The sequence below is a fragment of the Mus caroli genome, chromosome 13 (genome assembly GCF_900094665.2).
Source record: "Mus caroli chromosome 13, CAROLI_EIJ_v1.1, whole genome shotgun sequence".
Classification (NCBI taxonomy): Eukaryota; Metazoa; Chordata; class Mammalia; order Rodentia; family Muridae; genus Mus; species Mus caroli.
In genome coordinates this window covers 90,194,948-90,209,908 of record NC_034582.1, presented here as the reverse complement: position 1 = coordinate 90,209,908, position 14,961 = coordinate 90,194,948, and the positions used below count along the sequence as shown (strand labels likewise).

Sequence of the window (14,961 nt, the reverse complement as noted above, 5' to 3'; positions counted from 1 at the left end):
AGGCCACACCTTCAGATGGTGCCACTCCCTGATCCAAGGATATACAAACCATCACAGTAAGTTTACAAAGCAGCAGATTTCTTTACTGCACTTTCCTGTCTACTTTTGGTTCACCTTCCCCATGACTCTTGTCATGTTACTCATTAAATTCTATTGCTCCCAGCATTTCCCTTCTACTCAGATAATACATGAGCAAATTTAACCTTTCTCCCTAATTCCACTTTTCAGGGTCCCCAAAAGTTTTCTGTTGTCTATACACACTCCTATGAAAATAAAATATATAAAAGTCAGAAGCTAAGACCTGCCCGTAATGTCTACCTTTCTGAGCCGGGGTAAATTTCACGTTGTAGTTTTTAGATCCATTCTTGCTCCTGCAAATGTCACATTCAATTTTCTTTCCCAGTTGAATAGTTTCATTCTGCATATGTACCACATTTTCATTCCCCACTTCTTGGTTGATAGACACATAGGTGTATTTCACTTCCTGTTATTATGAATAGAGCAGCACTAAACACAGATGAGCAAGTGTCATCTCAGAAGTGTCTGTATAGGATATGGAATCCTTTAAATGTATAGCCAACCAATAGTGGTATAGCTGGGTCATAACCAATATGGTACTTTGATTTTTGGCTTTTTGAGAAACTTCAACGCTGATTTCCCAAGTGGCCACACCAGTTTTCATTCCTAAGCAACACTGAATAGTGAATCTTCTTCCCTAAACCCTCACCTGCAAGCGTTCACATTTGTTTTCTTGTAACAGCCATTATTTCCCTGATAGGGAAGGATACTGAACATTTAAATAATATTTATTGGCCTCGTGGCAGTGGGAAGGAAGCCTTTAGGAAACTGCTGGTACAGTAAAATGTAATTAGATTGAAAACCCCGATTTTAGGTCTTTAAGTATGTCTCTCATTTTTAAGACAGGAGTACTTTCCTACTCTGCTCAAGTTCTCTGCTGTAGATTACTCTAGATAGGAACACTCAGCTATACAGCTGGCAAGGATCTCCCATTCTGCACGCCACCTCCTCACTTGGTTAAATGTTTCATTTGCTGCCAGAAGCCTTTTAACCTCCTGAGGTTGTGTTTTTGATCACTGACTTTATTTCCTGAATGACTGCAGTCCTATTCAGAAAACTCCTACCTATGCTTTTATATTCCAGTAGTTTACTTTTTCACCCACAAACCTTGAGTTCCAGGTCTTATTTGACGTCTTTGGCCATATGGAGTTAATATTTGTGTAGGGTGACCGACACTTAAAGATCTAGTTTCGTTTTTCTATCCAAAAAGTTAGTTTTCACAGCATCATTTACTGGAGAACTGTTTTTCCTCCAGTGAGCATTTCTGGCATCTTTGTTAAAAACCAGGTGGCTTGGCCGGGTGTGATGGCGCACGCCTTTAATCCCAGCACCTGGGAGGCAGAGGCAAGCAGATTTCTGAGTTCGTGGCCAGCCTGGTCTACAGAGTGAGTTCCAGGACAGCCAGGGCTATGCAGAGAAACTCTGTGTCAGAAAAAGAAACAAACAAAACAAAACAACCAGGTGGCTGTATTTGTGTGAGTTTACGTCTGGATGTTTTTTATTCTGTTTTACTAGTGTGTGTGTGTGTGTGTGTGTGTGTGTGTGTGTGTTACTATGGCTCTGTAATGTAACATGAATCAGATACAGTAATACAGCCAACCAACCATGCATCCCCACTCAGGATTGCCTTTACTTTCTGAGGTCTCTTGTGCTTCCAATAAGTTTTAAGATAGTTTTAATTCTTTTGCTTTAATTACTTTTCTTACACTGGTATGAAATACTTGAAATAATCAACTTAAACTTCTTTTTCATGTTGGATCATTATTTTTTTTTTTTTTTGGTTTTTCGAGACAGGGTTTCTCTGTGTAGCCCTGGCTGTCCTGGAACTCACTTTGTAGACCAGGCTGGCCTCGAACTCAGAAATCCGCCTGCCTCTGCCTCCCAAGTGCTGGGATTAAAGGCGTGCGCCACCACCGCCCGGCTAGGTTGGACCATTCTTTGAGGTATATGCAAAGATTCCATACCTTCAACATCCAAGATACAGTTATCCAGTCACCTTTTCAAAGTGAGTCTTCCACATTCCCTGAAAGTCTTCCTGGGTTAGAGCTTTCCCTTTAGCAGGAGTATCAGGCCTCCTTATCACTTTCATCTCTACGAAGAACTTTCATTCTCTCGGCTGTTTTCCACTGTTTAAAAGTCCTTGCTAATTTTCATATCCTCAATGAATGTGCTTAGCTCTATTTCAAATGCAGACCAATAGTTTTCTTTTTTTCATGGATATTGCAGAAGTGTGAGGAAGTTTCCTTACTTGATTTGTAAACTCCTCCCCAATATTATGCACTAGCTCACTATAAATTTTGTTTTTGTCTTATTTTTGTAGTCTTTGTGGTCCTGTCCAATGAACTCTGGGTTGTTTTTTGTGGGTGTTATGGGGGGGGGGGGGTCCTAGAAGGTTTTATTTAGACTATCTCTTTAAATCACATTTACTGCCTTAACAAAAATTGATCTCTTTATACAGCTCTCCAGCTCTTAAAATTGCTTATAGATCTACCCCATGACTTTGTTGAAGATCTACTTAGATTTTTGAATGAAGAAATACAGTCTGTCTGGTAACATGCCCAACTCTCCCTTTACCAGTGCTCCTTCTATCTTAGTGACACATCACGTCTAGTTTTGCTCACAAGGCCTCGTAGCAGTGGGAAGGAAGCCTGTAGGAAACTGCTGCTACGGTAAAATGTAATTAGATTGTAGTTTGGCATTATCTGTCTACAAGTAATGCTGAAGGTGATAGTTAATATAAAAAATTCAGTCATTTTCTCTTTTTTGAAAAGCTGTTAACCATTATTTTCAGCTATCCAGAAGGCCAAGCACACAACTTAAGTACTAAATTGATTTTTTAAATTGAATATTGAAAAGTACCTTTTCTCTAATCTTTAGTTTAATAATTTGTAAAACATCTGGCACACTGCTAAGCACATGAACCTCATCTGGTTCTTTTGTTTTTTGAAGAATCTTATACTAAAAGCACACACACTGGAGTGGTTCAACTGAAGAGTTATGTCTTAAAGGAGACTGGAGACTGGAAAGGCAATCCAGATGAGAGCTGTATGATCAGCAAAGAGTGTCAAAGTGCCAGGAAGAAAAGCAGTCAGATTAGGGGAAGACCTGTTATGTTCATCTGTTCTGAACAATCATTATAATGAGTATTTTCCCTTTAGTCTGAACATTTTACACCTATTGTTCATTCATTCTGCTGAAACCAATAGCACAGGTAGCAGGTTTTGTATAAAGACTGGGTGGAGAGGCATGGAGGGGTATATGTTGGTAAAGAGCCTACTTTGCAGACCTGAGGGCCCAATCTTGGTTATCCAGAACTCATGTCAAGCCAAGCATGCTGGCATAAGGCCTATGAGGGGAAATAGGTGGATCCCTGGGGCTCACTGGCTAGCTAGCCTAGCCAAATTGTTGAGCTTCTGGCTCAGTGAGATATTCTGTCCCCAGGTGCAATGTCTTGTTTTAAGGCAACTTGACTTAAACTAGAGTAACTTGAGAACCTCAATTGAGAAAATGTCTCCATAAGACTGAGCTGTGGGCAAGCCTGTAAGGCATTTTTCTTAACTAGGGATTGATATGGGAGAGACCAGTCTATTGTGGGCAGTGCTACTTCCCAGGTTGGTTGCTGAGCAAGCCATGGGGAGCAAGCCAATACACACAGCACTACTCCATGCCTCCAGATACCTATCCTCTTTGAGTTCTTGTCCTGACTTCCTTTAGTGACAAATGGCTGTAAGGATGCTTAATAAACTGTTTCATCTACAAGTTGCTCTGGTCATGTTGATTCATCACACCAATGGCAATCCTAACCAAGATACCAATTAGTAAGTGCAGAGGACACTGCTGTGACTTCAGCATGTGCTCAAACAAGAGTCTGTACATCTATGTGCATATGTCTCTCTCTCTCTCTCTCTCTCTCTCTCTCTCTCTCTCTCTCTCTCACACACACACACACACACACACATACACACATGCACTTTTGATGGAAGGATCTCTTATAAGAAATGCATGAGAATCTACTCAATTATGGTATGAAGGATCAAATTCTGGCTCTAAGAGTCTGTCACCAGAATCTGTCTCCCTCTATTAAGCCAGTTTCTCTTATTAAACAAAACAACTGTAAGCTTTGCTTCCAACACAAGTCTTTCACAAAATAAAGAAAACTGATAATCTATAATTATGTGTAGTGTATACACACACACATATATAATATTTTATAATTCTTTTAAACATATGATCATCCCATGATCAGATCGTACCTCCCAGTTTAATCTGGTTGAGGAGGCATGGGTTAAGCCAACAATGGATGTTCGGGTGGTAGAAGACTGCTTGCCAACCACGCACAAAGAGCTGAGTTTGATCCTCAGTTCGTATAAACCACGGATAGTGGCACATGCCTGTAATTCCAAGACAGTGGAAGGCGATGTTCAACATACATTGCTCTAGTTCTTTGTTTCTTTGTTGGACAAGTGCTCTACCAGCCAGCTAAATCCCAATCCCAGTAAACTGTATACACGGAGGAAACTTAAACAATTACTTAAAAAAATTTTTTTTGAGGAGGGAGGGGAGAAAAGGAAACTGAAACTTGGGAAAATTCATTATTCTCAAAGAAGAATTTGGCTCTCTGAACTGAGGTTTGATATTGTAGCTTATTCATATTACATTTTAAAAAAATTAGTATAAAAATAAAACATGATTTTCAGAAAAAAAAATCAAGAAAACAAGACATGAACTAACCAACAGGATTTGAGTGATGGTGGAGTGCTTTGTCCTAAATGCAACATCTACATCACAGCCCTCCTCTGAAGGCTCAGCAAGCTTCACAGAAGAAAGGGAGAAGGATTCTAAGAGCCAGAGTTTCAGGAAGAATACTATCAACTGTACCTTCTGAACATATGGCAGGATCACTGCATTCATGCCCATATGGCAGCTGTGTTTGCCTGCACAGACTTGTACAGATCAAGACAATCAAAGTTACATGGTAGATGGGAGGGAGGCTTTTAGGCCTGGCCCTAGATGAAGAGTTGAAAGGATTTTCTTTAGAAGTGTTATTCTTTATAGGCTGCCCATGCTTCAGTGGATGGCCCTACATCATGGCCACATAGGAAGCGCCAACCAGATTCAATGCGTTATTTTTAAGGAGGAGGACATGAAGTTGGGGGAAGAATGTGTTTGAGGAGGTTCAAGAAGAGTAAGGGCAAGTGAAGGTAGGGCTGAACAAAATACATTGCACACATGCATGAAATTATCAAATAATATACATGTCAAACTAAAATTTTAAAGAGCTGTTTATAAATTTAAGTCACGTTCCTGTATGTCCTGCATGAAATAAAATGCATCTCCTACAGGCATTTTTCCTATGGTCATGCATGTGATAAAAAACCAGAAACTGGGAAGCAGAAGGCTTGGCTCCACTCTTAACTGACACTGTTATTGGTTGAATGATGTCAATTCAAATTTATATGTCTACATCTTATGCCCAAGAACTTCAGTGCACGACCTTATTCAAAACTATTTTAAAAGCCGGGCATGGTGGCGCATGCCTTTAATCCCAGCACTCGGGAGGCAGAGGCAGGCGGATTTCTGAGTTCGAGGCCAGCCTGGTCTACANAGTGAGTTCCAGGACAGCCAGGGCTATACAGAAAAACCCTGTCTCGAAAAAAACAAAAAACAAAAAACAAAAAAAAAAACAACAAAAAAAACTATTTTTAGTTAGAATGAGGTCATACTGAAGTAGAATAGGTCCCTATTCCTGTATAATACGTGTCCTTTAAAAAAAAGGGAAATTTGGACACACAAACACAGAAGGAGAATGTCTTCTGAACATAAAAGCCAAGAGCACAGAAAAGGTTAAACAATCAAGCATGGAACAGGTTTTCTCTCATAATCAGCACAAGGACTGAACATACTCAAAAACAGCACTGATATTTCATTTAGCACAGAAATGCTGAGCTGATACCTACCTAGAGCCTTCACCCTACTGACTACTGCTCATGATACCAAAGGTACTGTGCATACCACCAGAGGAGAAAGGTAAGCATCAAGCCAGGTACAAAGCCTCTGACTTACAATAGTGAGCTGCAGACAGGATATGCTGGTGCATTAGTGGCACAAGGCTCTAGGTACTGTCTAACTGCCTACTACATGAGATAGGCCACAGACCTAAGGAAAGACCAAATACTACTGCTCTGCTAAAGCAAGGCAGCAATAAAATGAGTCCTAACCACATCCTGCTATACTCATAGATCATGTCTTATTCAGCCATCATCAGAGAAGCTTCCTCCAGCAGTAGATGGAACAAATACAGGCACCCATAACCGGACAATGTACAGAGTGAAAAAGCTTAGAACACATAGTCCTAGATGGAATGTCTCCATCAAATCCCTCTTCACTCAGGTAACTCAGTTGTAGAAGGGAAAAGATTGTGAGAGTTGGAGGAGATGGAGGACACCAAGGAAACTGTCTGCTAAGAACAACTGGACTGATATACATGTGAACTCACAGACTGTGGCAGCCTGCCCAGGACCTGCACAAGCCTAAGACAGATGGGGTCTCAGCTCCGAGACAAGTCCTCATTGTTAACCTAGAAGCTATCTCCAATTGGTGATAACCTTTCCCAAATAAAAAATTGGTTTTCTCCAAGGAAGTCTACTGGGCATAAAAAATACACTTAAAGTCAGGTACCAAATGCAGCAGTAGATGGCAAACACAAAACAAACTCAGGGACAGTTTTAGAGGATTTTTGTCTCAATGATTTGTCTGGGCATATTTTTACCCTACAGATCTTTTGCTTATATATTAGGGTTTGCGGTTTTGTGTTTTTATGGGATTTCTGGGTATGTCTATGTGTCTGTGTTTTTTATGCTTTTTATTTTTTATTTTTGGCTTTTTGTTTGTTTTCTCCTATACTTTGTTTTTATCTTATCTCATTTTATTTATTCATTTATTTTAGATGCCCATTTATTTTCTGATGAAAAGGAGAAAGGAAGGGTATGAATTTGGATGGGTGTGGAAGATCTGGTAAGAGTTGAGGGAGGGGAAACTGCAATCAGAAAATGAGAATATATTGTATATTTTCAAAAACAAAACAAAAAAGGAAAAAGGAAAAAATTGAGATACTACTCTCTTCATGTAGCCCTTTTAAAACTTATTTTCAATGTTTTCAATTTTCAATGTTTATCGCCCTTGTTTTATATTTTTATATCTTCATCGCTTCTTCAATTTTAAAATTTAAAAAACTTCCAACTTTATTATTTGTGTGTAGAAACTCATGGCATGGCACAGGCTGTGGAGGTCACAGGACAACTGTGTGATGCTGGGGTCTCTCCTTTCACCTACCCCTAGGCTCCAGGGAGCACATTCAGGCTCTGAAGCTTTCTGATCCAGCACCTTTCCTCTTACCCGCTGAGCCTCACTTACTGCTGGCCCTGACCTCTTTAATTTCGCCCGCATCTTTCAACTTCTCCTCTCATAATCCCTTCTGACCTGAGAGCTACTTGGCTTTAATGTTATTTTTATTTCCAGCAGCAAATATTTTCACTACCTCTCAGATTTCTTTCTGAAAAATCTTAAACCATGGAACTGGTAAATAAATGTCCCTATAAGCAATCTCTGATGAAAACAACAGGAACTCCACTTACTTGGTAATTTAAAAGATCTAAGGGTTATTAATTCACAAAGGTAACTGTCCAAAATGAAAGCTAATATTACAAATACACCAGTTCTAAAGATATTACTGGCTTCATCATACCAAAAAAATTCTCTATACATATTTCACAAAACATCTTCTAATTTCAGTAAATGAAAACAAATAAAAACAAATGAATAATTTCCCACTTCTTTGCTCTTTACAAATATTACTAGCAGTTTAAGAAATTGACTGATGAAATAATATCAAAGTAATTTTAAATATGATTTTAAAAAGAAGGTATATATATATGCCAGATGAACATAAGAGAGTAAAAATATTCAAAACAGATTTTATAATATATACTAAAACTAGCAATTTCAAAGGGGGTATGAAGTAATGGTTTTCAAGTGCATGGTTAGTTAGCTGTACCAATAATCAAAATTCAACATCAAATCTACATGAAAATGTAGCTACCTATATAGCAAGATAGTCTTTGAGTAAGAGCACTAGTATAAAAATGTTAAAAGTATAGAAAAGAGAGAGAGAGAACAGACATAAGAACTTATAAGGGCTGAGAGATGGCTGCTGGTTAAGAGCCAGCATGGCTGCTCTCACAGAGGATCCAGTGGTCGTCAGCACCCACACAGTGGCTTACAACTCTCACTCTAGTTCCGGGGGGTCAACACCTTCTTCTGCCTCCACAGGGAGCAGGCATACACATGAAGCACATACACACAGTAGGCAAAATGCTCAGGCACAAAAAATTAAAAGAAAGTTGGAGAATATATTATCTAGAAGGTATAAAGTCACTAAACCTAATGAATAAAATAATCAACTTAGAATAGTAAGTCCCATTATTAATCTAAAAGTTTGACAAGTATTTTAATACTTTCCTAAACCTAACTTCTTTAATATTTAATGTAAAAGTAGCATTCTATTTTTGGAGTATTCTGTTGTGTTTTTGAGACAAGATTTTACTGTGTAGCCTAGGCTACCCTCGAACTCTATGACAGCTCTATGCCACTCCTCCCTTAGCCTCCCAGTGCTGGGGTTACAAGTGCGAGCTGCTCCAATGACAGCAGTGCTTTTTGGAGAGAGCATCACCACAGCAGGCAGTGAGAGAGGTCAAGGGCATAACAGTGAGTTTAATAAGAGATCAGTGTAAGTAAAAATCCAAACTAGAAAAAATGCTGTGTAAGCACACAGTCTCAGGAAGGACCACCAAAAATATACCTTTGGGGGTTTTTTGAGTGTAGGAATGAAAAAAATAGGTTAAGCTTTTACTTTATAACTTTTAAATAGCATAAGTATTTTTAATAATATTCAGTTATTTTTTAAAAGAACTTTAAATAAAAAAGTTTAAACATTCCATAAATATCTAGAGTGTGTGTGTGTGCGCGCGTGTGCCTTTGTGTGCATGCGCGTGAGCATATGTGTGTGTGTGTGTGTGTGTGTGTGTGTGTCTTTAAAACAGGGTCTTGTTCTGTAGTCAAGCTAGATACAGAGGAAGGATATCCTGTGCATCAACCCTAAGCTCTTGGATTATAGGACTGCACCACCACGTGGAGCAAACATTTGCTTTTGATTATAACAAACATATGACGAGTTGTATAAGACAGGCTGGATCTTAAGAAAATAACTATTAAGCTTTACTAATTGAGAAATTCAACTTTCTCCACGTACACTTCATATAAAAAGTTCCCTTTTACAAAGTGAAGGGGGACGGTTTTTCTCTTCATATAGTCCTAATCCATTCATCTAATAAGTAAACAAACAAACAAACAAACACCTCTCAAAGAAAACAATGTTTCTTTAACTTATTTCACCCAGGTATCACAGGGCCAAAAAACAATGATTTTTATATGGACTGAGTTAGGGTAATAATGGGTTAGGCTCCATTATAAAGGTAAAAAGCTCACAACCTAGATCTACCAATAAATAACATTTTAAAATCATTACAGTGTAAGCACCTATGCCTGGTGTCTCAGGTCTGTCATCCTAGCTATTCAGAAGGCTGATGCTGGAAGATTCCAAATTGAGAGCCTGCCTGGGTTCCTTCATGAGACCCTATCCTATCACTACATAAATATGTAAGAGAGCTAGGGAACAGCGCAGTGGGGAAGACCTGAAGCTCTGAGTTCCATCAGCACCATAACACATGCATACAAATGATAACTCTTCAAGTCCAGATTTGTTCTTATGTGAATATGATCAATTTCATAACAGCACCATGCAACAAACTAATTTAATATTAATACTTACTCCATGTTAATATTTACTCCATTTCAGAGAGGAAGTGATAGAGACAATAGCCCATACATAGTAAGTCTAAAATTAACAACAGACACTTATTTAACAAAGAATGTTAGTATTAATTTTCAAAAAAATCTTAAACTACCTATTTGTAAATTTCTCCCTGAAAAGTTTTTTTGTATTAATTATATTTTATAATCTCCTTGAAATACATACTAAAAGACCATGAGGTCTAAAAGCAAGGAACAAACTGAAGTTGAAAACAACCACAAAAATAAATGGTAGCCTTTCTGCCTGTATCTATTTACTGTACCTGAAGACCAACTTTATGACTTTCTTTCTTTTCACTATTGCTTAGCCCAGTGAATCTAGCTATTTTGCATACAAATACAACTGTAACAAAGATATCTGCAATTACCTATGTTTTCTCCCTAAGCAGATGCAGTGAGTATGCTTATTAATATTTATCTCACACAAATACAGAGTTAGTAAAATCTATAGTGCAAAACAGAATTAACTACATTTAAATCCACTCTGGGAATACTACTACTTATGAAACAAAACAGATAAAATTTAAATCTTATTTTAATAATCAATACTGCAATTAATATGTAAAAAGAGGGGAATGGGAAAGGATCATAGAAAGACTTAAGATTATGAAGAATATTTTCCTCATTAGTCTGTCCACACAAATAATGCCCCCCCCCCCCAAAAAAAGAGGAAAGACAGACTGTCAACCACTTCCAAACAATCCCTGTTTTACTAATTTGGTGTTCAATTAAGATTTTGCTTTCTAACTTGAATACACAAGAGTGGTGCATAGAACATACAAAAAAAGATGGAAAAATACCACAAGATTTTTCTTGAACGTACAACATCAACAATATGTAAGTCAAATGTAGACAGTAACAGGATTCCAAGAGTACCTTTTACTTTATAAGCAATTTTATCATAAGAAAACTAGACTTTTGCCGGGCAGTGGTGGCGCACGCCTTTAATCCCAGCACTTGGGAGGCAGAGACAGGCGGATTTGAGTTCCAAGCCAGCCTGGTCTACAAAGTGAGTTCCAGGTCAGCCAGGGCTACACAGAGAGAAACCCTGTGTCAAAAAAAACCAACCCCCCGCACCCCCCCCAAAAAAAACTAAAAAACCTAGACTTTTGAGTGGACCAATAAAAACTGAATTGTTTTTAGATTTTTATACCATGACTCTCTTTGCTAATCCCTATTTGACTATCCTGCCATAGCTAACATTTCTTTTGCTTTGATTACAAATGTCTATGGCATGCTGACCACACTCAACCAACAAGCCTTTTTAATGTGTTATAATAACATACTTTGATCCCAAGAAGTTGAGTTAGATACTTAAAAGTCAATTGTCAGTTTCCAAGCCAGTCTATGACAATGCGCTTGCTTTTACATAATGGAATATTATTTATATTAACATTATTTAAGTGATGGATCAGACATTGTATGAAAAGGAAGTTGTATTTAGTTTCCACTAAGAATGATTCATTAAAAGTGAGGTACTCTTTTAAAGGTATTAAAAGAAGGTGACATAACTCAAATATACCAGAGGAAATCTTTTTTTTTTTTTTTGATTTATTTATTTATTATATGTAAGTACACTGTAGTTGTCTTCAGACACTCCAGAAGAGGGAGTCAGATCTTATTATGGATGGTTGTGACCCACCATGTGGTTGCTGGGATTTGGACTCCGGACCTTCGGAAGAGCAGTCGGGTGCTCTTACCCACTGAGCCATCTCACCAGCCCACCAGAGGAAATCTTAAAATTTAGAAAGACCTTATACTTGTTCTTCAAAAGTGTTTATTCCACCAGGGTACCCCCCTGTTGGCACAAAACTATAGTTCCAGCATTTGGGAGTTCGAGGCCAGCCTGGTCTACATAGTGAGTTCCAGGACAGCCAAGGGCTACACAGAGAAATCCTGTCTCAAAAAAACAAAACAAAAGTTTATCTCCTGCCCCCCTTTATGGAAACTAAACTGCAGACCATGCATTCTGCACACAGTTAACACAGAACTCTCAACTCTACAATATCTGTGTGAAAAAGCCGGTAAATGTTATGTGCTTTGCTACATAATTTACATAAAGTTATTTTCCAATGTAACTTCTTTAATAACCTACAAATTGTCCCAATTTCATCAGTTATGAAGTAATCTACTACTTTTGTTCTAAAACACTTAAACTAGTTTGAAAGCCAACTGAATAAAACCTTTATGTTTATACAAAGCAGTAGCATGAAGCTGTGTGCTCCAGAAGGGCAAAGTGTTTCACAGCACCCAAAGCAGTTCTGACACACACACAGTTGATGCCTGGTGAACACTTCCTCAGTGGGGGACAGGTACTCACCGTGATCACAGCCTTGCTAAGACAGATGGATCCCCTACAGCCATATTCTGTTTCATCTTCAGATTTGTAGTAACTCAAAGTATTATTTTTCAAAACTACCCAACGATCCTGCCATCCATGAATATAGTTTGTCCACTAGAGATAGAAAGAAGAAAAGAAAAAGGGAAAAAAATTAAGTCAGTATTTTAGAAATTGAAACTTACCAAAATTTTAACACAAAACTTTGAAAAAGGTGTATCAATTATAATAAACAGTAAAATGATTAAAGAGTAAAAAGGAAATTAAGATGTTTCTAGTATATAATGACCTTGAGTGATTTTACTTTAATAACTAGAATATAAAAATTTACATTTTCTTATACATTTCTAAAGTTCTGCTATGATCTTTGCATGCTTTCAGCCTCCCTTCTTCATCACCTTGGCGTTTAAATTGCTCTGGTCCCTGTGTTAACATGCTGAACACGTCCGTCAGATAGTCTTTCTCCTACACCACATCCTGAAGTCTTCTAAAGAAGTATACAACTCCAGTCAGCATCAAAACTCTACTCTTGTTGTAAGCTAGTTCCATATGAAAATAGTGAAATGGTCATAACTACATTAAAGAAAAACTTCTAGATCATTAATCTTTATTACACTCATGTTAGTTTTAACTCTTCCTCTACAGAACAGATGAATGTATGTTTAAAATGATTAATTCATTTACAAATAGTTATATTATTCTAACCCAGAAATATTAATAAAAAGTTGGTTTTCAAAGGCACTGGATCATCCATCATGATTTCTGTGTTGCTCAGGTCCTGATATAGAATTAAAATCACAATCAAGAAACTGCCAAAGGCAGAAATCTAGTTTCATAGGAATATTTGATTTTCCATGTTTTTATTTATGTCTGGTGCTTTAACATAAACAATTCTAAAAACTAATTTAGAACTGGACTGTTAAACAATGCATTAGCTCAGGCTCTTTACCCATTGAGAAATCTTTTATGTTTCTGTTTCGTAATTAGGCACATTTGAGATTGGTTTTGCTTTTAAATCTAATCTTCATTATTATAAGCTGTTTCTGGGAGCTCACCCATGCTGACAATTTAACTCACTCATTTCTAAGGGGTCTCTGGGCACTGCTTCCTTAGTTCTAACAGCTTGTGACTAGACCAACACTTAGCTATGCACTTGAAGCAAACACTACTGAAATCACCTCCTCCCGTGAGGTAAATTCCTCCCTCTGTTCCTGTTTTCTTGATTGTATTACTACTTCTGCAGTCGTGGAGACTAAAGCTGGCTTAGTTAGCATCAGCTATATGAACAGAACAGCAGACACAAGACTTAAACAGACCCAATTCTGATACCTGTGCTGGGGGAACAGACAAGTTACTTAACTTTTGTTTCTTCACATGTTGTTTGAATGGCTGAATAAAATAATGAAAATAATGAGCAAAGTCATACAGGACACTCAATACCTGACTTTTCCTCATAGTTTATCACCAAATCTTATTAATCTTTCTTTGCCATCAACCTTAAATTTGCTTTGTCTTTCCAATTTTCAGTGAGCCCAATAAAATGTTCAGTTTCCTAGATTCTAGAGCACTTAGTAACTTTACCCCTCTTAACTTCACCTTTTAAGTGTAATCTCGTTATACTACGAAGCATACTCACTCGAGACTCCAGCTTTGAAACTTACATGAACAATTTTCTATTCTCTATCACAGTAATGGACCAAACTAGCATCTAAGACCCTCCCTAGCTTAAATGTAGGAACCTAGCTGCCATTATTACCCTTTACTAGCCAGTAACTGTGGCCATGCTGCCCTCTATGTGTTTTGTTGTCAATCAAGTCCTTCTGAGTTAAGATTACATAAGAAAAGTTTAGAGCACTGCCCAGCTTGTCCGGTTGACTCAGTTTAAGGCATAATTATGCACAGATAAGGGAGCTTATCCATCAATCTCTCTCTCTAGAACCTAAGGTAAAAGAGGAACTCTGCTATGTGTTTATAATCTGTATTATTTTCTTATAGCAGAACCAACAAATGACATAAGCTTCAGAACTCAATAAATATTTGCTATTACTATAACCAAGAAAGCAGCGTTTTGCCTTTTTTTTTCCTGCCCATATTTGGTTCCACTCACCAAGTTAACAAGGATTGCATCTTAGATAGTATAAGAAAACAGAGTCCTTCATGTTGCTAAGTTTGGCAATCACAAATTCAACAACAACGACAATGACAACAAAAAGAGTCAGACCCAAAATGTCCACACAAAATAATAAAGGGACCCAACAGAAAGATATTGAATATTCATTTAATAAAAGATTTTATGGAAAGGACAGCATTTGGGATGGATTCAAAGAGCCATGTCCATCCGACCATTCTGAAGCCTTGGGAGCTGGGTCATGAGTTAGAGGCCAGTCTAGCCTGTATAACAAAGCTCTATCTCAAAATAAAGAACCAGAAGAGATGGTCCATACTTTAAATCCCAGCATTAGGAGGACAAGAGTCAGGGGAATCCTTGTAAGTTTGAGGCTAGCTTTTTCTTTTTTTTTTTTTTTTTTTAGATTTATTTATTTATTATATGTAAGTACACTGTAGCTGTCTTCAGACACTCCAGAAGAGGGCACCAGATCTCCTTACGGATGGTTGTG

General features: G+C 37.8%; 1 protein-coding gene across 2 annotated transcripts in view; it reads right to left on the bottom strand.

The window, feature by feature from the left end:
* Positions 1-14,961, bottom strand: part of Col4a3bp (collagen type IV alpha 3 binding protein) — a 105,028-nt gene that overhangs the window by 85,605 nt on the left and 4,462 nt on the right. For both annotated transcript variants that reach the window (XM_021180963.2, XM_021180965.2), the window contains exon 2: positions 12,326-12,460. In XM_021180963.2, the coding sequence (XP_021036622.1) occupies positions 12,326-12,460 (135 nt within the window). The remainder of the gene's footprint in view (positions 1-12,325; positions 12,461-14,961) is intronic.